This window comes from Podarcis gaigeae (genome assembly GCF_964106915.1).
Source record: "Podarcis gaigeae genome assembly, chromosome: 1".
Taxonomy (NCBI): Eukaryota; Metazoa; Chordata; class Lepidosauria; order Squamata; family Lacertidae; genus Podarcis; species Podarcis gaigeae.
The window spans coordinates 44,883,324-44,909,949 of record NC_139678.1 but is presented as its reverse complement, the minus strand read 5'-3'; the positions used below and the strand labels follow the sequence as shown (position 1 = coordinate 44,909,949).

At 41.8% G+C, this 26,626-nt stretch overlaps 1 protein-coding gene across 8 annotated transcripts; it reads left to right on the top strand.

The window, feature by feature from the left end:
- On the top strand, positions 1-26,304 carry LOC310848257 (cytosolic phospholipase A2 delta-like). 8 transcript variants are annotated; one of them, XM_083747089.1, is made up of 18 exons: positions 1-131; positions 290-421; positions 2,638-2,678; positions 5,404-5,446; positions 5,664-5,727; positions 6,985-7,121; positions 8,473-8,586; positions 10,341-10,378; positions 12,361-12,496; positions 13,220-13,356; positions 14,138-14,360; positions 16,296-16,413; positions 17,695-17,832; positions 18,288-18,395; positions 19,073-19,264; positions 22,619-22,785; positions 24,282-24,468; positions 24,632-26,304. In XM_083747089.1, exons 3-18 carry the CDS (start codon positions 2,668-2,670, stop codon positions 24,862-24,864), a joined length of 2,046 nt encoding a protein of 681 aa, XP_083603215.1. In that variant the 5' UTR covers positions 1-131; positions 290-421; positions 2,638-2,667; the 3' UTR covers positions 24,865-26,304. The 8 variants fall into 8 exon arrangements, with proteins under 8 accessions (XP_083603215.1, XP_083603216.1, XP_083603220.1 ...); XM_083747094.1 differs by lacking the exons at positions 1-131; positions 290-421 and adding exons at positions 1,986-2,092; positions 2,961-2,997 and having other exon boundaries at positions 5,664-5,737; XM_083747090.1 differs by lacking the exons at positions 1-131; positions 290-421 and adding an exon at positions 1,778-1,816.
- Positions 26,305-26,626: the final 322 nt, after the last annotated feature.

The following is a 26,626-nucleotide window of genomic DNA, read 5'->3' as shown; positions in this document are numbered from 1 at the left end:
GAGCTGACTGCTATGTAACACTATGGCTGCCAACAGCTTCGCAGGAGGAAGCAAGGACTCAAACAGTCCTGAATTCAAGTGCACCTGTGTGGAACGAAACCTTCTATTTCACAGTACAGAATCAAGTGAAGGTAAGGAAATGGCGTTTATGGCATTAGTCTCAGAGAATCTGCATTCTAGAATTTCTCTAGTAGCTTAAGATGGGCAAGTTTTTGTTCAGATAGATTTGAGGTCCTAACATTTAACACAAGCACATACAATTTTTTTAAGGTGCTTCCTTAATTTTCAGAACATCCTGGAACTGAAGATTTACGATGAAGACCTGCTCACCACAGATGACCTTCTCTTCACTGTCCTTTTTGATGTAGCTGAAGTCAGCCCTGGAGAGAGATTCCACACAACCTTCATACTGAATTCAGAGGTGCAGAACAAAATACCTTGCTCATATCTTTGCTTTATACTTCAGTGGAGGAGAAATATTTATGTGTGTGTCTCGTGAATATTTTGATTATGTAACTATATTATCTTACATCATATGCCATGTTTGAAGAAGCCCTGAATGACGCTTACCTGACTTCCTGAGGTGAGTCGCTGCTGCTTATCAGCAGGGCAAGGTGGCAGGGAGAGCAACTGTGGTGCAAATGCTCTGGCAAGAGCACCGGATTGGCTCTGTCAGTGTGTTCGCACTGCGCTGCACTCCGTCTCCTGGTGAGAGCAGGCACTCAGTTGCTGAGAGGTCAGGTAAGCATTTCTAGCCCACCTGTAACTGGCAAACGTACTTGCTTTGTGTGGATCATTTATTTAACTGAAGCGACACTGTTCACACATAAGGTGTCAGCAAGCAGGAGGGAGCCATAAGGTTTGTAGAAGTACCCCCAAAACCCCCTTTTTTTGGGGGGGGGTTGGGGAGTTGCCAAAGTAGGCTAATGAGGGTTGAGGATGCTGAATGTTGGTGGAGCTGTGGGAACGATGGACAACAGGGATATAAAATGCATACAATTATGCACAGTGTAGAAAAGGTGAATAGGGACATTCTTCTGCACCCCACTTAATATTAGAACCGGTAATCATCCAATGAAACCGAATGGAAGACAAACAGAAAGAAGTAGATCTTCACACAGTTCATAGAATCATAGAGTTGGAAGAGACCACAAGGGCCATCAAGTCCAACACCATCAGAGCACTCCTAACATATGGTTGTCAAGCCTCTGCTTAAAGACCTCCAAAGAAGGAGACTCCACCACACTCCTTGGCAGCAACTTCCACTGTCGAACAGCTCTTACTGTCAGGAAGTTCTTCCTAATGTTTAGGTGGAATCTTCTTTCTTGTAGTTTGGAACCATTGCTCCGTGTCCGCTTCTCTGGAGCAGTAGAAAACAACCTTTCTCCCTCCTCTATGTGACATCCTTTTATATATTTGAACAGGGCTATCATATCACCCCTTAACCTCCTCTTCTCCAGGCTAAACATGCCCAGCTCCCTTAGCCGTTCCTTACAGTTGAACTGTGGAATCACTAGCCCAAGGTGTAGTGATGGCTGCCAATTTAGAAAAAAATTAAAGGAAGTGTGAGTCTGGCACTGAGAGGAATTGTAATTCAGCAAAACCTGTAGGGCCAAAAGGAAGAAGACAAATTCACGTAGCACAGGCATGTACAGCATGTCGAGCGCGAGCCCCCAGTCGATCGTGGGGTGGTTTCTGGTCGATCGATCGCAGGGCCTTTCTCTGCAACCTCAGATGATGCAGCAGCAGCAGCAGCAGCAGCAGCCTCTCCACAGCGATGCAAGGCTGAGCAGAGGCGCGAGGGAGCTGGGGAGAGGTCTGTGGGATGCTGCTGGAAGAGTGGAGGCGGGCTTAGCGTGGCTTTCCCGATTGGGAAAGGGGAAGGCTGCCGGAGATGGAGGGAGGCGCAAGGAGGAGCCGCGTGGGAAGGCTCCCTTTGGCAGGGAGGGAAGGAGCGCAGGCACTGCTGTATTGGGATCCACACCAGCTGCGTGGCTCCCTTTGACAGGGGGGAGAGAGATAGAGATAGTGCTCTGGTTTGAGGGCGGGCGGGAGGAGAAGCGTTGTGCAGGAGAGCTCCGCAGCCCAGCTGGTTTGAAGGGAGAGAGAGCTGCTTGGGGTGCGGGGGAGAAAGAGCTGGCTTGGAGGGGGGCGGGGGAGAGAAAGGGCTGGCTTGGGGGGAGAGAGAAAGGGCTGGCTTGTGGGGAGGAGAGAGAGCTGGGCTGTACCCGCCCACCCTGCCACCCACCCTACACCCTTCCCTACATGTCCCTGCTGCCTCAGGGGAAGCAGCCAGCGCCTGCCCGCCCACCCTGCACCTATCCCTGGCTGGTAGATCACTGCCAGTTTATGATATTGGATTGTAGATCACAAGCTACTTGAAGTTGGACATGCATGTTGTAGGTTAAGGCAATCCGCAGCTGATTATCAGGATAAGGACTGAATGGAGGAACAAGTAGGACTTTGGGCTATCCCAGCAGGACTCTTCTTATAGTTTTATGGCTGAAATCCTGCAATGTTTTGCTTCACTTGTCATTCATATTCAGTTAATATGAAAAGCATCTCTTTACTTTTTTTGTTTTTAAGCAGATTCTTTTATTATTTTGTTGCTGATCCCAGCCATCTTTTTCTTTCCAGAGTAAGGAAGAACTGGACGTAGAGTTCATAATGAAGGAAAAGTATGTAGTAATAATAGGGAAGTATTCTGGATTCTTTATAAAATGTGGTGTCAGTTTGGTTTTTTTTTTTAAAAAATACGGGTTTAAGTTAGTGCATTTATAGATGTCTTTGTTTATAACAAGCTGTGAATTTAATGAGCAGGAGTCATCAAGATAGCACAACTAATTACATATGCTGTCACTTTGAGCATTCAGGATGATAGACTTTAGCTTGTCTAGGCATGAATTTAATTGTGCATAATAAATCAAACAATTGATGTGGTTGCTTCTTCTGTTTTTCAGTTAATTACCTTTCACCAAAAGTTCTAGTCTTCCTGAAGTAAGCATGCTCTTCTTAATTTAATTAAATAAAGCCTGCTTTATGCCTTTCCTCCATTCTGGGAGCATGCCATACAAAATGTGACGCAGGGTGTTTGCTGATCCATAATGTGGAATTCAAACCATTACAGGTAGATTTCAGGGGCTGTTTCACACTTGCCATTTTTTCTACTGGAGAGATGTGGTTGTTCTCTATAATTCAAGTAGTATACATAGTAAAAGCAAAGTATTTTCTTTCATATCACATAAAAAACAAACTGCATTGCTATTGCTTTAAATGTTGTACATTCAAACTGTTGGGGAAGTATCATCCAACAAAGAAAAATATCTCTATGTTGAAATATACTCAGAGTCGCAAAGTGATTTCATGCTCTTTATTCAGCTCATAGTGGTGAGGAGGAATGAATGAATGTCCCCTCAAAGTATCTGCTTTTTATACATTATTTACACAATGGGCTGCACATGATTGGCTAATTCCAGAATTCTACTGTAAGCCAATCAGGTTGTGGATTCGCTTCTATCTGGAGAATGATTGGGTGGTTCCTGCCAACCAATCATCCTGCTGCATTGTTCTAGGACCAATCAGACTGCTGCATTCTGAATCCTATTGTTCTAGGACCAATCAGACTGCTGCGTTTTGGATCCTATTGTTCTAGGACCAATCAGACTGCTGCAGTTTGGATCCTATTCAACTCAGTACATAACAATGTTATGGGGAAAGAAAGACTAGCAGGCATGTTGAAGTAGAGACTGAAGTGCCTTTCCCTCAGGAGATAGCTGATCCTTTATTGAACTCCACCTCTCTTTCCTGCTCATTTAACCCAGGTATGTCCAAAGTCCACTTTGGGGGCCTAATCCAGCCCGCCAGTTGGTTTAATCCAGCCCCTATGGCAGTTTGTTTCCTGGGGGGGGGGGTGTGTGTCCTAAAAAACCCTCAACAACTTCAATCTGAAAAAAAGTTCAACAACTTCAACCCGAAAAAAAGGTTAACAACTTTGGTCGGCCCTCACAGCCCTTCACTTCATCAAATCTGGCCCTCTTTGAAAAAAGTTTGGACACCCTTGTAACCCCTGAAGAACCCAAAATGTATCACACCACAATTTGGGAGTGTTCCTCGATACTATCAATTTTTATAAAGTACCGTAATAGTTCCAATGGAAGGATTTTTGGAACTTTTTTGTAAAAGCATATAGTGAGTGATTATTAAAATATGTAGGCTTGGATCCAGGGACCATATTTGATTATATCCAGCAAAGGACAGCAATACACACAGAACAAACTAATGTGTACATCTGTAGCAGGCCCAATTTGATTACCATTAAGCACTTTTAAGTGGGTGCTAAAATGAATCACATAGATATTCTCCCCCAACTGAAGTTGAAGGAACTTCAGGCTGCAGACTCCTAAACATGCTTACTAAAAGTTGGGGTGTATTGGCTTGCTCTGAGTAAGTGCTTTAGTTGGTGTCTAGAGTTTGTTGTTGTCTAGACTGGATGTGAGTGAGGGTGGGATTCCTTTTGCATGCCCTCCAACATTTCTCCATTGAAAATAGGGAGGCCCAGTGCCATTTTCCTAGAAAAAGAGGTGCCAGAACTCACGATGAACGCCTTCCCGTTCTCTTATAATGGCAATGGTACCCACCTGAGAGGTGCTGGAAATGAGTTCCTGTTGAAAAAAAAAGCCCTGGGGATGTCCTATTCCATATCCTCCAAAACTTTTTCAGTGGAATGGGGATGTCCTACTATACTCTCCAACATTTCTCCAATGAAAATTGCGACATCCTAAGGAAAAGTGAGGGACGCGGGTGGTGCTGTGGGTAAAACCTCAGTGCCTAGGACTTGCCGATCGCATGGTTGGCGGTTCGAATCCCCGTGGCTGGGTGAGCTCCCGTCTTTCGGTCCCAGCTCCTGCCCACCTAGCAGTTCGAAAGCACCCCTAAGTGCAAGTTGATAAATAGGTACCACTTTATAGCAGGAAGGTAAACGGCGTTTCCGTGTGCTGTGCTGGTGCTGGCTCGCCAGAGCAGCTTCGTCATGCTGGCCACGTGACCCGGAAGTGTCTCCAGACAGCGCTGGCCCCCGGCCTCTTAAGTGAGATGGGCGCACAACCCTAGAGTCGGACACGACTGGCCCGTATGGGCAGGGGTACCTTTACCTTTACCTAAGGAAAAGTGGGACGTTCTGGGATCAAATCAGAAACCAGGATGGCTTCTGTAAACCCAGGACTGTCGATGGAAAATAGGGAGACTTGGAGGGTCTGCTTTTCTTTATTGCCTGTGGCTCACACTCCTTCCTGTAATCCTGCTTTGCCAGGCCTCAGTTTGCTAAATTTGTAAGGCAAGATTGGTTGCTAAGAAAGATGTATTCAGTGCAATTGTTTTTTAAAACTTGCATTTCCCCCCTTCTAGTTTGGATCGTCTTGAGAATCTCCTCACAAACAACATCATAGTGGTAATCTTAATCCTTTAGATCCTTTCATTGTTTCTGGAATGTAGTTTTAGGTGAATTATAATTTAATATATACACAAAAGGAACTAAAGGCTGTGGGGTGGAGGACTATGGGAGACAAATGTTAAAGAACTGCCTTTAGAAGCAGCTCTTCATGAATACTTGACCATTTCAATAAATTTGAAGCTTCATTACTTGGATTATTGTTCATTTTTCACAGGCCCGTCCAGTTTCTTGTTTGAATGTTTGTGTTTCCAAGGAGAAAAGTGCGAAGTATTTCAAAGGTAATTCCAGGTAGAGATCCTACCCCACCTCAGCAACAATTAACTTTCTCTTTTCTGGGAATCAAGAAAATTGATGCAGATATAAATATTTTTCTTTATCTTGCTGCTGCTGCTGTTTTGTTAAGCAACAGCTTTTGATTCTGTTCCATATTGGATAATAAAATCAGGATGAAATGCATACAAGCTGCTTAAATGTTCTTCATGTTGCAATGTCAAGTTGTAGGAGAAAATAAGGTGGCATATTATGGATAATTACTTGGAAAGTCCGGAATGGACTGAAGGATACTGAGATTGTTAACACTCCTTTATAGCATATCCAGCTTGTTGATTAACTAGCCCTTGGCAAAATTTGAAGTTATCGCTAGTATTTAAATTAGAAACAAATACCAACAAGTTATTAAATATATAACTGCTGTTTGGAAAAGCAATCATTTTACTGGTGCAAATATTTTGGGTGGTGTTTCCTTGTAGCTGTTAAGCAACTATTAGGTTCTGGATTTTTTTTTTTGGGGGGGGGGGACATTTCTATTAAATCCAGATAGTATAGTGGTACCTTTGTTCTCAAACTTAATCCGTTCTGGAAGTCCGTTCCAAAACCAAAGTGTTCCAAAATCAAGGCGTACTTTCTCATGGAAAGTAATGCAAAACAGAGTAATCTGTTCCAGACTTTTAAAAACATCCCCTAAAACAGCAATTTAACATGAATTTTACTATCTAACAAGACCATTGATCTATAAAATGAAAGCAATAATCAATGTACTGTACTATAAAATAAATAAGACAGCATTGTTGATGATAAAAATAAAAAATATTTTTTCTTCTTACCTGCACTGATGATAGTCATTGTTTGGATGGGGGGCTTTTATCCATTTCCACAGTCACACAATCAATCAATCAATCAATCGATCGCTGAACTGGGTTCCACACAGTCCCAAAAACAAATTAACCGAAAAAGCCTCAAAAACAAAAATGCAAAAACAAAAGCATCAAACTTAATCCGTTCTGGATTAAGTCCGTTTGACTTCCAAAATGTTCAAAAACCAAGGCTCAGCTTCTGATTGGTGCAGGTGCCCCAGAAACAATAGCCGACAGCCAGATCGGATGTTCGGCTTCTGAAAAATGTTTGCAAACCTTACTTCTGGGTTTTTGGTGTTTGGGAACCAAGGTACCACTGTAGCTATAAAGGGCAGTTTGTAGGTAAAATATGTTTTTTACGCTCAAGTTGATACTGTAATCTGTTTGGGCTTCTCTTTGTAGAAGAAGGTGATCTTGAACTGAGAATGAAGGGATCATATGAAGATACATGGAAAACTGTTTTGGAATCTGGATCGGTAGAATGCTTTTATTTTCACTACCCGATGTATTGGGAACCACAATTAAACGCCCACCTGCAGGTGACCATACTTTCATTGGAAATAATGCACCACACCTAAAAATACAATAGGAATAGAATAATGTACCCCCTCTCAGAGTATTATAAAATACTGACCCAGGAAATCATGGTTTTCTGTTTCTATTATAATAATGTGCCACATTGAGCCTCAGATTCCCATGCAACAATCCACTTCCTTCTTCCTTAGAACTTGAGGGGAGGAAGTTAAAAGTTTCGATTTGCAGTGTTGCACAAACTATAGTTTCCTATTGTGTCCTCATATGGGAAACAGTGGTTGTCTAAACTATGGGTAGTTGTACAAAACCAGAATATGAAAACATAGTTTAATTCTGTTTTGTTATCTCTAACTGTGATTTGATCAAACCACAGTTTCCTGTATTAGAACATAATGGGAAACTATAGTAGAGTGATATCTTTTCTTTTTCTTTTGAGCTGCAGACCAGTGCAGCTGCTGTTCTGGAAAGCGAGTGAAAGTAACCCCTTTTTTATTTTAGTGTTCTACATGCACATGATCTGAATGGGCAAGAAAGGGGAATATATTGGCAGAAAGGAAGGAACTCTGAAAGGAAGAATGGGGCATCTTCAGAAGGTGGTATAATCTGGAGGGCATCATGTTGACTATCTCTGGTGTAGTCCAAGTTAGCAAAGGATCAGATTGAGAGGCAGAGTGTGGGAAGCAGAAGCTAGGTCTGATGGGATATTCTCATTCCTCAGTTATATAGACTGAAAAGCAGGCCCTGGATCTGAAACTTCATCTGACTAGATGCTGAATCAGCTGGTGTGTTTCGAAATGCTGTTTAGTTGGCACCTCTGTGTAGATATAATCCAGACCATGACGTCTTTGGTAGACATGCTATTCTGGTGGTGCAAGAGGTCAGGTACTGGGACCTGGCTTCCAGGAACCCTGGCTTGAAATACCTCATTCACTAATGATCACCGACTTCAGAGTAAATTTAAATGGGACTTGCTTCCCAGTAGAGATTTTTAGGAGTGTGCTTTTGCACCCAGACTCTCCCTCAACTACTCCCCCCAAACCAAAAACAGCAGTGAGGTAAAAGTGTTAGCTCCATTTGGTAACACTCATTATATTCATGCTTTCAGTCCAAAAGTTTGCCCATCTAATGTAATAACCTTGATACACATTAATTAAACTGACAATATACATATCGTTTTAGAGTTTCAGTTAACTGATAAGTTATACGCAAAAACTGCAGGATTCAACCCTAGGGTTCTTTAGACTGTCATCCTACTCTGGTTGAAATATAACATTATTTTTTAGAAAAATCAAAATAATCTTTAAACATAGTATTTTCTGATGATTTAACAACATAACTCTCCCCACCTCCATCTAGCATTGCTCAAGTAATGGGGAGCAAGACAAACAGAATTCATCTGCAACCCTGACTATGCCTCTGAAATCACTTTCTGTGGGGCAGGAGGTGAAAGTAATTCTTACTGCATCAGAGGTAAGCACTTCACTCTTTGATAGGTTCCTAAACTTAAGGCAATTAACTGCCCCAGCTTTTTATACAATGGCTGATCTTGGAAAAGTGGACTTTAATGATGCAAACAATATCAAGCTATCTGGAAAAGCTCTCTGAGTGCTTCCACATAATTGGATGTGATAGCTGAAATATACCGTACTTTTCCGTGTATAAGGTGCCCCCATGTATAAGAAGCCCCCTGTTTTGGAGGACTCAAATTTAAGAAAATGGGGGGAGAAGTTGTTGAGCTTTTTTTGGGAGGATTGCCCAGAGTTGCTGAGCTTTTCTTGGGGGGGAAGGGAATGCCTGTCCCATTGCCGGCATAAGCAGCGAATTGCCTACCTAATTGCCGCAGCGTCATCCATTAAAAACCACCTATTGATGCAGCAACCAACAACACGCACAATAGCCGCTGACAGCTAAGGCAGCAACCAATCAAACGTCCACCCTATGCACTACCCATGTATAAGACAACGCCCACTTTTTAGCATTTCAGTGGTACCTCAGGTTAAGAACTTAATTCGTTCTGGAGGTCTGTTCTTAACCTGAAACTGTTCTTAACCTGAGGTACCACTTTAGCTAATGGGGCCTCCAGCTGTTCTTATCCTGAAGCAAAGTTCTTAACCTGAGCTACTATTTCTGGGTTAGCGGAGTCTGTAACCTGAAGCGTCTGTAACCTGAAGTGTCTGTAACCAGAGGTACCACCGTATTTTTAAGGATAAAAACCTAGTTTTATACACAGAAAAGTAGGGTAATAAGTTTGTGCCTAAGAGTTGCACATGAAAGGAGCTGTCCCAGATTGTGGTGGTGGATCCTGCCACATAAAGACTTGAACAACGTGCCAATGTATAGATCTGAACAATCACTTAGAATCCAAGTCTTACATCATGGGGGTGGGGATTTTATTTGTGTCATCACCATATCCAACAGAATATTGTAGGGTGGTGAACTCGAAAACGGGCATTTCCCCCATTGCTCTTACGTTCTGGAATGCCTTTCCCTCTACCACAGGGTAAGTTTCTTCATTTTTTTGCATCTTGTAAAGATATATCTCTTTGCACAGTTTCCCCTGTTCCATAAGATTGGACCCTTTACCATGGGCATTTTTGTATGGAATTTTTAGCTTTGTTTCAGTGTTTTAGTATTGCTCAGCTTTCAGTCTGATTCACAGAAAGGTATGAGATCCGGTAGGGTGAGGATAGGTAATTCCCCCCCCCCTTCACCGTGTAGCTGCTGCACTACCTCTTATGCAAGGGATAAGGGCTGCAGGAAGGAGGAGGAATGGATGAGAAATTGTCTTCCCTTCTTTTTGTGGCACAAGTGGAGCTCTGCTGATCACAGGCCTGGATGTAACTCACAACTCACACAACCTCTATTGTTATGCATATTTAGGATAAGTGTGTGTGTGTATATTTATTTAAACCAAGGAATATCACGAGTAATAAAAATGTTCTGCGGTTCTCAGGCATTTCATTTTTATAAATGTGCCTATACTTTATGACCCAGAGACGCAGCCACAGAAAATGCATTATTTTTCAGAGTTAGAGTGTCATAGGCTTTGCTTCACTTGGTAACAGAGAGCAGAAACACATAGAAAAACTACCAGGATTTTATTTTTTTCCATTTTGTGGCATATTCCAGCAAGTAATTATTATGTGAATAGAATCTAAGAATGCTGAGTTCTGTGGATTATGCATGTGACTTAAAATATTGTTCTTCATTTTTCTTCATTTCAGGATACTAATTTGGAAGTTAAATTGCGTACACAGACTTGGTAATGTATTACTTTTCTGACACCCCCCCCCCAAAAAAAAATCTTGAGTAGACTTTTAGGTAACCCAGTCTATTTCTTGTTTTTCTGTATTGTCCTCTTTGCAACTGTTTGGGTTAGCTAGAGGAGTCTGATGTCAATCTCCAGAAGGATAGGCATGTTGATAGTCTGTTGTAAGAAAAACAACAAGTCTTCTGGCACCTTAAAGGCTAACAGTTTTAATATGACATAAACTTTGGTGATGTACAATCCACTTCATCTGATGTGTCATGTATTCTTTAACTGGCAAGCATATATACACATAGGATGGGATGTACATGGGATGGAACATAAGGGTCTGAGATCAGAGAAGAAAAGAAGAGAGAATGATGACTATAGCTATAGTGTCCAATTAACATGGCAATATTGGGGACAACCCACATTCTGGCTTTGGTCGGCTAATTAACATGTGTGATTTTATTTTTTAAAGAAATGATTCTTGATTCAAGCCATTAATTGTGCGCCCAAGTGCAAAGTCCCCTATTCTTTTCTCCCATCCAGTGTTTTCAGTGGGGTATGGTTATGTGTGTGTGTGTGTGTGTGTGTAGACGGGAAATTCAAACAGTTGCTGTCAGGAGTTTAGGGCTGGATTTAGACACATCAAAAATGCATTTCAGGAAAACATGTTGTAAACCTCAGTGTGGGAAATCACATTGGCAAAAGACGGAACTCCACCGCGCCATCTGGTGTCACAGTGTTATAATGCATATAAAACACTTTTTCTTAACTAATGTATGTGGGTCCAAAGTAATGACGGTAATTCTCTCCTTTGTGTTAGCTGCAGTCATTTTATATTCACCTTAAGTATTTGCGATGGGGGAGAAATTCAGTTTGGTTTGGATTTGAATGCCTAATAATAGTTTAGGTTGGACTTTGCCAGTCGGGTGCCCTCGCAGTTGACTTGCAACTTGCATGGGGGTTACTGAAGATGCATAGAACCGAAATCATGTATACTTGGAACACCCCAATGCGATCATCCTTACCTTCTGGAGCCAGCATGCCAAACAGGTCTTGTGCCCCAAGCAAGGCAGAGAGCTTTGAAGGCTCTATGAGGCTCTTGCAAGAGCCTCCCCAAGCCCAAAGCAGAGACCTTAAAAGCTATTTTTGTCCTGCGGAACCCTGTGCCAAAAGAACCTTTAAGCTCTGGGTTGCATCAATAGGTAGTATAGCATCTAGATCAAGGGAAGTAATAGTACTACTGTATTCTGCTCTGGTCAGACCTCACCTGGAGTACTGTGTCCAGTTCTGGGCACCACAGTTTAAGGACACTGACAAACTGGAACGTGTCCAGAGGAGGGCAACCAAAATGGTCAAAGGCCTGGAAACGATGCCTTATGAGGAACAGCTAAGGGAGCTGGGCATGTTTAGCCTGGAGAAGAGGAGGTTAAGGGGTGATATGATAGCCATGTTCAAATATATAAAAGGATGTCACATAGAGGAGGGAGAAAGGTTGTTTTCTGCTGCTCCAGAGAAGCGGACACTGAGCAATGGTTCCAAACTACAAGAAAGAAGATTCCACCTAAACGTTAGGAAGAACTTCCTGACAGTAAGAGCTGTTTGACAGTGGAATTTGCTGCCAAGGAGTGTGGTGGAGTCTCCTTCTTTGGAGATTAAGCAGAGGCTTGACAACCATATGTTAGGAGTGCTCTGATGGTGTTTCCTGCTTGGCAGGGGGTTGGACTCGATGGCCCTTGTGGTCTCTTCCAACTCTATGATTCTATGATTCCCTGCTTTCTGTGCATTTAATTTGTGCGATTTCAGCTGGCTGCGTAAAGCTGAAATTAGGCAAGTTTAAATGAGAGCCCCACAACATATGGAGCATCTCAGATTCCCCACCCCTGATTTAGAGGAATAGGCTATCTCTAAATGTGGAATGTTGATCCTGTAGTTAGTGGATGATGTACTACTGTTTGCTTCCCCTACCTACGTCCTTAATTTTGTTTCAGCTCAGAGCACCTTGATGTGCGTTTGAGGTTTGACCTATGCAGAGAGGAAAAGACTTTTCTACATAAACGGAAGAAAGTGGTTGCAGCTGGTTTGAAAAGTGTCCTCCAGCTAGAAGAGGATCTGTTGGATCATGAGGTATGCTGGATCTGGAACTGAAAGAAAATAATGCATATTTTAAAAGGAAAATAACAATTTATATTTGACACATCCCTTAAAAAAAGACTCCTTTCATTTTCTGCTGGTGTAACGTGCAAGTTGTGGGAAGTTGAACTTCATGCTTGGAATGGTTCTTAGCTCACCTTGTTTTCAATGTTGTATTTTACTGATATTTTTAATGTATTTTATTTGTTTACATAAACCGCTTGGAGGTTTCACAATTAAGTGGCGCATTTATTAAATGAATAAAATAAATGTTTTGGGAGGCAACGGTGTTAGCAAAGCAACTGATATCTGGCATGGTTGGCATATGCCAGGCAGAGGGCCTTCTTGGTGGTGGCACCCTCCCTGTGGAACGCCCTCCTATCAGGTGTGAAGGAAATAAACAACTATCTTACTTTTAGAAGACATCTGAAGGCAGTCCTGTTTAGGGAAGTTTTTTATGTTTGATGTTTTGTTGTGTTTTTATTTTCTGTTGGGAGCCACCCAGAGTGGCGGGGAAAACCCAGCCAGATGGGTGGGGTATAAATAAATTATTATTATTATTATTATTATTATTATTATTATTATTATTATGCCCTTCGAAAATGCTAATACTCATATTTTAAATCTGTGAACTACCCAGAGGACATTGTTAATTGTGTGCTAATGTACAGGCCAGATATTAATATAAATATATATATGTCTGTGCATTTTAAACAGGTGCCAGTAGTTGCAGTCATGGCCACAGGAGGTGGATGCAGAGCAATGACATCTCTTTATGGGCAGCTCTCAGGACTTCAGAAGCTTGGCATGCTGGACTGCATAACATATATCAGCGGTACCTCAGGCTCAACTTGGTGAGACTGACAGCATGAAACTGGGGGAGGGGATTGTGGAATTTTGGAGCTGAAACCAAGGAAAGGTATTAAGAAGTGCATAGTATCTGAACATTATTTGTATGCAATCCACTTTCCCTGAGCCAAGCCATACCAGCAATGAAGTCACAGTCAATTAAGGTTTGGCTGACAGCCAGAAGGCAATCTGAAGGAGTAGGTCTGCCTGGTGATAATGGAGACATGGAGACCCCTCCTTGATTGGTCAAGCTCTCTCAGAGGAGTGATAATTAATGGCCTACTAACTGTTAGTTCAGTGTTCGTGTTCAGAGTTCTGTGTCAGTGTGGGAGTTGTGAGTCATGTCAGAGAGAGCTAGCAAAAGATCCGTGTTCTGTTCCTGTAAATAGTCCACTGTATATAAAAAACACCTAACTACAAGTTCCTGGTTCCTGCTTCGTCTATCCTGTCTGCAGCCAAGTCGCTAATTGCTTCCGTGGATTCTGCGTGTACTCTGCTAGGTCTGGCTAAGGTCCTGCAACTAGTCAGAAAGTTGTGAAACACCAAATAGGTTTTTCCAATAGGGACAGTCCTGGGACTTATGGTTGCACTTGAGATGTGCCACTTCAGACATCAGTGTGCAAGAGTGGAAAAGTGAAGCAGGGCTCATCTTGCCTGTCCTTCCATTTCCTCTGCTTCTGTGTAACATTTATACCAGTCTTCAGGAAAACCAAGGTGGCTTCTTTACGTGTATGTTTTATTGTCCATGTATTTATCCTAATTATTTTATTACAACTGTTTCTTTAGGACCATGTCAAATTTGTATGAAGATTCCAACTGGTCCCAAAAGGATCTGGAGAGGCCAATCCTTGAAGCCAAGAAGCATATGGGAAAGAATAAGATAAGCACCTTTTCTCTGGAGCATCTGATTTATTATCAAGAGGAGCTGAGGCAGAGGGCCAAAGAGGGCATCTCTACTTCTTTTAATGACCTGTGGGCCGTAGCTCTGGAGAATATCTTGCATGATGGGGTATGTAAACAGCGTTAGGCCTCTCCTAATGATCAGTGTCCAAATACAGAAATGATTAATGGAGAGCCAATTATCTCCCAAAGCCTCTGTTGGTTGTTTCATCTCTCTGGCATGCAGTGGTGTCAGGGTGGGGGGTGGGAAGTGCGCCCCAGGTTCCACATCCAGGTGGGTGACAAGGTGGCACCCAGCGGGTGCTTGCCCTGCTGCCCCTGCCCGGGCGTGGCGGCGCGAGCCGCCATCGCGCAGCCGCAGCTGCATGTGGAGGATTCGCAGCTGCAGCTGTGAGCAGAGGGTCCCAGCACCGGTGGCAAACCACTACGTACAGCGCATGTGTGGTGTCGCACGCATTTGCTGTACATAGTGGTTTGCCAGCGCCGCAGCTCCAACGTCATATGGACAGTGGTGGGATCCCTCTGTCGCTGCTACAGCCATGAACGGAGGATCCTGGCATCCATACAGCACTGGAGTGGCGCAGCTGGCAAACCACTATGTACAGCACATGTGCGGCACTGCCATGTACACTGCCTGTGTCATACGTAGCGATGCCGCACATGCGCCCTACTTAGCAATGCCCTGCCCTCGGTGTCACGACGCCTTCGTTCACCCCTGCTGGCATGTATATATTCAATTAATCATTCAATTAAGGCTTTCAGTGAAGAAAAATATGAGTGACCTTACATGTATACTTTTTTGTTATTGTTATGTCTGGATAACAACAAAAAAATACATACCAGTACAATGAGCAGCCAAAAACAATTGATTTCAAAGCGCAATATAATAATCCAGAGAAACAAACCATTGTGATAAAACTAGCATTACAACATTTTAAAATTTGTTGCAAAATAGGCCATATCAGTAACTAAAAAAACCACATATCAACCAATATTATTTATATTAAATACAACCAAGAACTGAAAGAGGAAAGCACAGAAAACATTGATCTCCTTTAATCTGATGGAGTCCTGGTTTTTTGAAAGAGCCATCAGCAGCCTAGTTTCATTCTTTGGAAATTTGCAGGACCCCCTTTATTCCATATATTCACTCGGCTCCAGAAAGGGTTGACACAGAGGAATGTGCAGGGGGGAGGGAAAGGGGGATTGGGGGGGTGGAAGCAGGCTGAGGCTTGGTTTCTGAAGGAGCAGACGGAGAAATAGAGCAGACGGAGAAATAGAAATTAGAATGAACTAAAGAAAGGAATGTGTGCCTGGTACATCTTTGGTATGTGCAAAGAGGGATTAGGAAGATAGCTATAGGATTAAAAGGTGAAGCTTGAGTGTTTCAAGAAAGCCAAGAAGGGAGTGCAGTAGTGATTCCCAGAATCTCCCAGAATGCCACACAGAAAAGAACCAATGTTTTACTATACTGGTATAGAAAGAGAACATCCTTTCATTCATACAGTTTATAACTGATTACATTAAACTAGTGATATTGTAAAGGTAGCAAAAGGGACATGGGTGGCTCTGTGGTGTAAACCACTGAGCCTTGGGCTTGCCGATCGGAAGGTCGGCTGTTTGAATCCCCACAACGGGGTGAGCTCCCGTTGCTCTGTCCCAGCTCCTGCCAACCTAGCAGTTCGAAAGCACATCAGAGTGCAAGTAGATAAATAGGTACCGCTCCGGCGGGAAGGTAAACACCATTTCTGGTTTCGCCAGAAGCGGCTTAGTCATGCTGGCCACATGACCTGGAAAAACTTTCTGTGGACAAACGTCAGCTCCCTCGGCCAGTAAAGTGAGATGAGCGCCGCAACCCCAGAGTTGTTCGCGACTGGACTTAACTGTCAGGGGTAACAAAAGCGCAAGTATGAAGCACTTAAGTGTATATTCACACAATTTTCAGAGATTTGTTTTGCAAAACCATATCTGATTTGTTGCAGTACATGACACACTCTTCTGAGCTCAAGTCCTTTGCTTGCTTTCTGTTTTTCCTCCTTATTAGGTGAATGATTTTAAACTATCTGATCAGCAACAGGCTGTGAATCAAGGGCAGAATCCCCTACCCCTCTATTTAGCCCTTAATGTGAAAGAAAACCATATTTCTACTTTTGAATTCAAAGGTAATTCTTATAAAATTGCAGTACAGAAATGGCAGGTGCAAATGTCAGCAATTTTTCTTAGCCTATTCTCCTGTGTAAGCTTTACTATGTAGCAATAATGTGCCAGAAGGGAAAATTCAGAACATCCTTGGGGATTATTTGATCTGTCGGTAATTTACCTTGCATATTAATTATACAGGTCTGTATGACAGTAACTGAAACAGAGATTAGCATGTATGTGCCAGGTTTGGGGCCTGCTCAAGGACACTAAAGGAGCTTATAGACAGCGGCTTAATATTGCTAATGGGTCCCTGAGATATTTCAAATAGCTTAATGGCAACAGGTTGTTGTTTTTTAAGTGATCATCTCTTCCCCAGGAAGGGAAAATCCAGATTAAATTGCAGGGGATGGGGAATATTTGCTGGCATTTTGATGCCAACACCATTATGTAGATGCTACAAAAAACCAGCCTGGAAGCATCCTAAGTGTTAGTAAGTATGTGTGCAGAACTGGAGATTCCTTGTAGGTTTCATTGCTGCAAATATGAAATGATCACTTTAAAACTGCACAGTAATTTGTTTCATTGATTGTTGTAAGCACAGCAAATAAATTGGGCTGTTAGTGCAGTTTCTTTACATAGGTATAAATGACTCATTTAGATGATTGTGATGACAATTAATTTTGTATGTGCTGTAAACTGCCCGGCCAGTCTGGGCGGCTTACTGCACAAATTAAAAATGGTAAAACACAAGAAATTTAAAACTTCCCTAAACAGGGCTGCCTTCTAAAAGCCAGATGGTTGTTTATTTCCTTCACATCTGAAGGGAGGGCATTCCACATGGTGGGTGCCACCACCAAGCAGGCCCTCTGCCTGGTTCCCTGTAATCTCCCTTCTCGCAGTGAGGGAACCACCAGAAGGCCCTTGGAGCTGGACCTCAGCGTCTGGGTTGAATGATGGTCTTGGACCATTGAGCCATGTGCTTGTTTGATGGCTTTGGTGAAGTAACTCTCCTCTTTCAGCTTCACTTCCCCATCAATAAAATGAAAGTAAAAGTGACCTCACTTGTCGTTTCTTGTGAAAATGAATGAGATATGGAAATAATTGTATCCTATAGATCATTTATCAATATTATACAATGCATTTCCCTCTCCATGCTCCTTGGAGGAAAGGTAGAATGATAAACACAATGCATACACAAATTAGTATATTCTCATAGGAGGTTTTAGATGCAGAATTATTATGTTACCATGCTTCTATCAGCAATAAGATAGCAAGTATGCTTGTTGACTGTCTGTACACAGAATGGTGTGAATTCTCCCCCTATGAAGTTGGTTTTCTGAAATACGGTGCATTCATCCATTCAGAAGATTTTGGAAGTGAATTCTTCATGGGACGGCTAATGAAGAAAAACCTAGAGTCCCGGATCTGTTATTTAGAAGGTAATTGTATTAATTTCCTGTAAAGTGGCATGTTACTTTCTTGAAAGCTGTTGTGAACTGGATTTGCAATTACTAAGATCATCAACCAGATTTGTAGGTTAACTATCATAATTTTTGGGAAATGATTTTGAGGTGTAGGCTAGCCCAAGACAATTATGTGCCTGATGCTGCAATTTTATCACACCCAACATCAGCTGCCTGAGGAGGCCACCTCACTTTAAATATAAAATGCTTTTCTGTTGCAATACGTATGAATAAACAAATGTGTGTTTCTGAGCAAATAGTACAACCATTATCTAGTAGCAATGAAGTCCTAATATTTCAAAAGACCTAAATAAGGCAGGAGGAGTAATTAATTACTATTGAAGTTTTGATTAATGATAAACAGCTGAATGAGAAAGGATGGATTATGCAAAGAAGAACTGATATTTCCCTAAATATGCTTGACTTTACAGCGTTGTGGAGCAATATTCTTGCTGTGAATCTGCTTGATGTCTGGAATAAGTTGAGCAGTACAGATGAATCTTGGCAGAAACTTATCAGAAGCAAAATAAGAAACATTGGTAGGAATTTTGTTGTTAGCTTAAAATAATGTGTACATAACAGCACACATATTCTCGTAAATAAGCCCTGCAGATGTAGCCTAGATGGTTTGCCTCCATTCACATGAACATAGTGATGGCCAGTGTGCAGTTCAGAAACTGGAAGAGATTTAAGGCAGCACAGTGCTATTATCTACACTAACACAAAGCACTGTGGCGAAGAGATAAGACGTATTTGGGCGTGTGCACACACTTGCATGAACACACATGCTGGGGTGGTGGGGAAGGCCACCTGTGGAAAGTTATGAAATGGTCCATGAAAGCTTACACCGTAACAAATTGGTTAGTTTTCAAGGTGCCACAATATTATTTGTTGCTTTCACTAAAAGTGAGCGATATCTAGGTGTTAGCGAATGTAGATTAAAAATTCCTGTTAAAGGAACATTAAGGGAATTTCCCACTTTTTTGGTATCTAAATGGGGTTACCTGTATCTGTTCCAGGCATATGTATTTGACAGTGTGTCATTATTCATAAACAATGCCATATTTCTACTTTAAATTGTGCAGAGGAAAACAATTATATGATTTTTGAATAAGCCTTTTCATAGACATTTGCTGTAACGCTATAGTGGCATAAAGTAGCAACATGGACTGCTTCCTCCCCCTCCAATCCCCTTCTCTTCCTTTCCCTTATTCAGAGAGAAATCATATTCCATCAGAAAGCTCTACTTACTTGGGGACCTCTTGGATGTGTCCTGATGGGAAGCTCTTTCAGATTATAAGAAATATTTTAACTGATCGTCCATTGCACCATCACATCCATAACTTCCTCAATGGTTTTCCTATGCATAAAGACTATTACCAGGAGAGTCAGTTCTCTACGTGGAAAGGTAACTATGTCTACTTAGAAGTACAGTGGTACCTTGGGTTACAGAAGCTTCAGGTTACAGACTCCGCTAACCCAGAAATAGTACCTTGGGTTAAGAACTTTGCTTCAGGATTAGAACAGAAATCGCGTGACGGCAGTGGGAGACCCCATTAGCTAAAGTGGTACCTCAGGTTAAGAACAGTTTCAGGTTAAAAATGCACCTCCGGAATGAATTAAGTTCTTAACCAGAGGTACCACTGTATGACCTATTGAATTCAGTGGGGCTTTCTCCAAACTAATTAGGATTACAGTTCTAGTTACCAAAAAAATAAAGGAAAACAACCCCACCAAAAATCATCATCATACCCTAGGGCTTTTTAGTGCTGATAATTTATTTACTAAGTTAATAAAATTGCTATCCCACCCTTCATCTGAAAGGACATTTCTGACACACTATTAAATTCTTCTTTAGAACCTACAGACTTATATCTTCCCATAACTGGGCCTGGGGTACTGGATGATAGGTGTAAATGTGGGTTTACTGTGAACATAGTGACTTTGATTTTACTTGTAAACATATGCAAGTGTTGAACAGAGCTCATTTATCACTGTCTCTCTTTTGTCAAGTTATCTTGCCTTCCTTAGATCAGGAGTGCTGTTTCAAGAACACATTTCATTTTATACACTTTTCTTCTTTTTAAATGGACACATGCAATGTTCTGAATATATACCTAAATATGTAAAATGTGAACATGATAAAAGTGTGTTCACCAACATATGTGTCAGAAAGCAAACTTTATCAGCAAGATGGGAGTGGCTGGAACACCAACTTGAATGTACGTTCTGATAAACACAAGTGTGCTGCCATGTAATGTGTGGCAGAGCCCTGAATTCTGAATGGTGTTTGGAGCCATAGACTGACTCCTTGTTTTTTTTTAAAATAATATTTATTACTTTTAAAAGTTACAAAAAAGGAGAAGAAATAGAAAAGAAGACAAAAAAGAAAAAGAAAAAAAGAAAAAGAAGAAAAAGAAGAACAATACAGTACAATATATAAACAATACAAAACACAACCTAAACCCATTAAACTAAACATAAATAAAGCAAAACAAAAACAATTTAAAAACATCCCTCCTTTTCCATACTCTATCCTTCATTCCCTTGTTTCCTCGACCTCCTCTCACCTCCCTTTTTGTATCCCACTTCTACTAATTGTTTCAGCAAATCCTTTCCATCTTTCTCTATTTTCTATCATGTTATAAATAACATATTTTTTAACCTTATTTCCCATTAAGACTAAAATACTTATATATACTTAACTTCTTATAACATTTCTGCTAAATCCATAAAATATCATTCCACCATTTTTCTAGCAGTCATTACTTTTTACAATATTTCTAAATATAAACTTTAAATTTTCCAGTCTTCTTCCACCATCTCCTCTCCCTGGTTTCGGATTCTGCCAGTCCTTTCCGTCAGTTCCATATAGTCCATCAACCTGGAGATCTTTTGTCCGAGGCTCTTAACTCTTTTCCAAGTCCCTTCCGCAGATCTTCTTCATATTCTTTAATGCTAAGGAGCAAATCTCGGGAAAACTCCAACCTAACAGTACTTTTATTCCTTCTGGACAGTTCAGCCAAATTTCCATAGTTAAAGCTAAGGTCGATAAAGTGTTTCAGGACGTATTTCAGGATTCCTCCAGATCCAAAGGCCCCCAAAACTTCAATCTCCTCCAAACCCAAGCCCATGTCCCAAAAGTCAGTTAATCCCTGGATAGAGTCTGACTTTTGCTAGATTCAATCATAAAAGGCCTCAATTTATAGTCCTCAATTTGCTTCTGTAAAACTAAGGATCCCGCTTGTACTACTTTAGGTTTCACAACAACAGCTTTCTCCTTTTCCTCCACCATTTGTCCTGCCAAGGTATATTCCTGTGCCGAGTTCTGGATTATTTCTGTATTGGTGCTCGCTTTTTGACTCAAATTAGTCACTTTCTGTTCCAAGTTATCAATTTTAAAAATCGTGTCATCTGTCTTCTTATGAAGCTGTTCCAGCGAGTAGCTTATCTTACATAATACAGTCACAATGGCTTCTCCTGTCAACATTTTGAATGGTCCAAGGTCAATCTCTGGTTCTCAGAATCCTTATCTTGCAGCTGGAGATCTCCCTGTTACACTCCTGTAACAGTTTCACATGCTCCCTCTAGAGGGAAACAGTCTCCACTTGTATCAATTCTTTCAAGCACAACTCAGGCAATAAAAATAGTTTCGATTTTCAGTTACTTTTTCCTCCTTTTTAAACGCAGAAGAGGACAATGCAAACAGTATCTTATTCTTATTTTAGCTAGCTGTCAAATCTGTTCTGTCAATGAACTTTCCCCAAACGTCATCTGGCAGCCCGTTCCCAGGTTCAGAGCAGTGGTAATTTGATTTTTCACTCTCTCCTGCAGGCTCACTAGGTCCAAAATTTTCCCCCTCTTCTCCTGCTTCCAAGGGGGGTTTTGTATTTTTAACCGATGGAAATTTAATCCTTTGTCAAAAGCTTTCAGAGACTTTAGCTTGTAATGTCTTTGCTTCAGTCTATTTACAAAAGCGGAAGGCGGACTTCCTGTTTAGAACCTTCCCGCTTCGGTGCCAAATTAAAGTATTTAAAGATCCAATTTTCCGTTCTACTCACGGGTAGTTGTTTAAAATCCAATTGTCCACAGGAAAGAGTCAGCGCTCTCCGGCAGCAGCAATGCGGCTTCACTCCGTGAAAGAAGCAGTCGATTCAAAGCACCGCGCCACTCACCCCACGTTGCTCCGGATCCCCCAAACAGGGTTTCCCTGCGAGTAGGAGAGGCGCAAAAGGTGCTAGCCAAATCCCAAGTTCACAGGCTTCTCCCGCCTGTGATTTCTATGGGTCTCCGCCTTTGCCGTGGCGGTCAGACCCTGCTTTTCACGGAGCAAGTTCCTCCCGATCGGAGGAGCTCCTCCATTGCCGGAGGCGCCAACCTGGAAGTCCCATAGACTGACTCGTTGAAAGTTCCAGGCTCAGGCAGAGGACTGGCTTCAAATAGAACTATAGAATCATGGAAATGTAGAGTTGTAAGGGACCCTAAGAGCCACCTAGACCAGTCCCATGTCAGATGGCCACCAAACCTCTGCTTAGAAACCTCCGATGAAGAAGAGTCTACCACCTTCTGAAGGAGTCCATTCTACAGTCGAACAGCTCTTACTGTTGGAAAGTTCTTCCTGATGTTTAGTCGGAATCTCCTTTCTTGTAACTTGAAGCCATTGGTTTGGCTCCCACATCTGAAACATTTTGTGAAAGACAATGGATGATAAAAATCAGATTAGATTACTAGATTGATTTTTATTGTATAATTTGCATTTCAGACAGCCGACTGGACCAGTTTCCTAATCAACTGACACCATCAGAAGAAGGTATCTGCCTGGTCGATGCTGCCTATTTCATCAATACTAGCTGTCCCCCGCTCTTGAGAAAGGAGCGGAAAGTAGATGTCATCTTATCATTTGATTACTCTCTGGACAACCCTTTCCAGGTCAGTGTTAAGGTATTCTTCTGCAAACAGTTTGCTCACAGTAGAGGAAAGAGGAACTCTCACCTACCCTCCATGCCAGGGTCCCAATACAGATTCCTCCCCCCTCCCCAAAAAATCCTTGCCATTGTGAAAAAAGTGCAGTTTAGTATTTTGCTGATGCTTTGATTTGCAGCTGTTAATACACATTATGTTGTAATAGGCACTTTGTGGGAGTGGGGTGTTGATTACATAAAATCTCGAAGGTTTTGATTCTGTAAACCACCCTGAGATCCCTGGGTATAGGGCTGTATATAAATTCAATCAATAGATAGATAAATAGATAGATAGATAGGAAATGGTACCGTTTTATATCCATCATCACCATCATCCGACTGCAACAAACATAATCAAAGCCTATCATACACTAAATAATATGTGCATTGCATCAGACAAAATACCTATGAACCAATGTAGTAATGGCTAAGGACCTAGAAAGAAAGGAGGGCAAGGCATGTCACAGAAGATGTAATTTCAATGGGTACTGTTTCTCTCGTGCTTGCCAAAATTTTCCATTCTACACAGCTATTAAAAGTAAAGCTCATTCCAGTCACTCCAAGCAATGGGCACTTGAGTTTCAATCAAATGAGGAGAAACTTAACAACGTTAAACTGAACAAAAGTGTATCTGCTTTTTGACTTGTGAACAAAGCTACAATTGTGGATTTTCAGCAGAAAACAGTTCTTATATCAGGTGCTTCAAAAAGAATTCTCTGTAGAATGTAGGGCAGAAATTAGTCTTAAACAACCATCTAGATGGAGTATTAAAAAAAAGTAGCCAGGTATTTTTTTCTTTATTGTTGCTCAGCTCCCACACTCTTTCTTTCTCTGTGAGTAGGCACTTGTGGGGGATTTTATTTTAAATTTTGTTTATCAGCATCATCGTTCAAATATACCCTTAGAATTGTGGCAAGGGATGGTCAAAATGGGCTGAATCCAGTTTGTGTCTCCATTGAATATCTGCATGGGTTTTTTTAAAGGCAAAATCTGCTTCATTGGGACATTGTACAGAAGCTTCATTGGGACATTGTACAGAAAAAAGATGGCTGCCCCATAAGTACATTGGGTCAACCATCTTTTCCTTGGTGCAATTACACAGGGTCACGGCAGGGACATTTTACTCAAAACATTTCAATGAGCACAGCAAGAGTAGCCGCTCCAATCAGCTAGAAATAATTTAAAAACAGAAATGTAGAGGCAAGAAAGCCCTGCAACTATCTTTGTGTTGTTGTTTTTTTAAAGAAAGTGAACCATATTCAGAAAGGTTCATAGACATGTAATCGAATCCACAAGTCTACATTATGATTTGAGCATGATCCATTGGAATGCGGACTGGAGAGCTTAGCTCCAAATGGTGGAGTGAATTGAAATCCTCCCCCAGCTCTAATTATGGCTACGTAATTTAATGCCTGCTGATTTAAAGGACAGCCATTAAAGTTACCCTAATTTCTTGTGCTGTAGTCTATAGAACAAACCAGCGAATACTGCTTGGAGCAGGGAATTCCTTTTCCCAGGATTTCATTGAGTGAGGAAGACAAGAAAAATCCAAGAGAATGTTACTTATTTGTGGATGAGGAGAATAACAAATCCCCCATTGTGCTTCATTTCCCGCTTGTGAACGATACATTCCAGAAATTTAAAGAACCAGGTACATTTCAATTTCAACGTGCAATATTTTGTCTCAAAACAAAACAAAGGCAAGGTAACAGTAGGGGAGGGATGAGCAAATGATTGAATGAGGTCTGAACATGTTCCCAGATCTCCTAAATGATTTAACTGGGGGCATATTTGTTTGTTTGTTTTATTTTCAGGTGTGGAACGTAGGCAAACCGAGATGGCAGAAGGCAGAGTCCCGCTATCTGGCTGTTGCTCACCATACCAGCTGATGAACTTTACATACAATAAGAAAGACTTTGACAAACTCCTGAAACTGACTGACTATAACATCCAGAATAGCAGAGACTTTATTCTTCAGGCTTTCTCCATCGCCATCAAATGGAAAAAATGTGGCCGGAAATGTGCCCAGCCATGTGACTCTTCTTAGGATCCCTTGCCTGCTTTTACCCGCAATGTATGGCTTCCTCCTCCCAGTAGATCATCAAGCCTTTTGCTTTGCAGAGGAGGAGGATTGGCAGGTCAATGGAGTTCAGCCCCCAAACAGATGAAGGTTACTATCCTGTACACATTTATTAGAGAGAGCAAGTCATATTAAACTCAGCAGGCCTCACTTCTGAGCTAACATCCTTAGGACTTTCACTGTAAGAAATCTAAAAATAGCGATGCCTTGCTTCTTATCTTTACTTGTCCTTCAAGCACTTAAATCAGGTATATGGAGGCTGTGGACCTCGAGATGTAGATTGACTCCCACCAGCCACAGCCAGCAGGACTTATGCAAAGGACTATGGGAGTCTTAGTCCCGCAACATCAGGATAGTTGCAGGCTCCCCATCCCTGACATTTGAAAGGGATGGGAGAAGAGAGACCAGGATAAAAGATACTAGCAAATGCCAAAATCAGGAATATTGTAGAGTCAGACACCCAGTGTCAGAACTTGGGGTTACTTCTTTGCTTAATAAATTGAGTACAGTGGTACCTCAGGTTACAGACACTTCAGGTTACAGACTAACCCAGAAATAGTACCTCGGGTTAAGAACTTTACTTCAGGGTGAGAACAGAAATTGCGCAGCAGCGGCACGGCAGCAGTGGGAGGCCCCATTAGCTAAAGTGGTGCTTCAGGTTAAGAACAGTTTCAGGTTAAGAACGTACCTCCAGAACGAATTAAGTTCTTAACCCGAGGTACTACGGTAATGATGATTGTTGTCATAAGCTATATGTGACATGAGCTTTGACTTGAGGGAAAATTTAAAGTGTGTGATATAGTTCAAATGTGTCCATCAAAAACCAACAACCGAGACGCTAGCCTTGCACTGGTAAGTTAGGACCAATTCTCAACGCTTTCTGGGTGTGGCAGCCACACTCCTTGAAGCCAAGCCAAACTTGATAGTGGGAGCCCTGCCTCTTTAAAGGAATATTTGCTGTTGTCACATACAAAGCAGAATATATGATCTGAGGGCCAAACAACATGGGCTGTTAATGAAGTGATATGCCCCTGAGTGCAGGATTCTACTTGCAGAAGTTGTAAGTGTGGGTCCCTTATCAGGAATGGCCCCTTAGCAAGGAGAGGGTGCTTTAGTCCTTTGCCTCCTACTATGGTCCCAATCTGGATCATACCCCCTCCCTCCCCACCCTGACAACTTTAATTTACACGGGATAAAAAAATCCCATTGGAGTTAATGGGGGCTTTTTCTCCAAGCAAATTTTGGGAATGCCCCTCTACCAGCTGATCCAGATTGGGACAACAATGATGAACAAAAGGCTAAACACTCACACCCACACCCCCTAACCACCCCAGGAGCCCTGTCATGATTGGGAGGGGGTCACTCTATCTTCTTTGATAAGAAAAATCTTTCAATAAATGGCAAATGGCATAATGAATGTCATGTCTTTTTTGGCCCTGATCTTCAAAGGAAATGGAACACTCAAATCCTTCCCCAACACCCTCGGATTGCCTACGCTGTGGGAAGAATAGGGTTTCTGCAATCTTTCATGTACAGATGTACCACAGTTAAAGAAACACACCTGCTGTTATCCTGTTTCCCGTGGGAGTCTTATTCAGGTTGAGATTGTGTGTGAAGCTGATCTGTGATGGTTTCTACATGAGAAAGGAGTATCCATGCAACCAGGTCACTATTCTCTCTAGCTCATGTAATTGGTGTGACCACCACAGACATTCTAATGGGGGAAAGC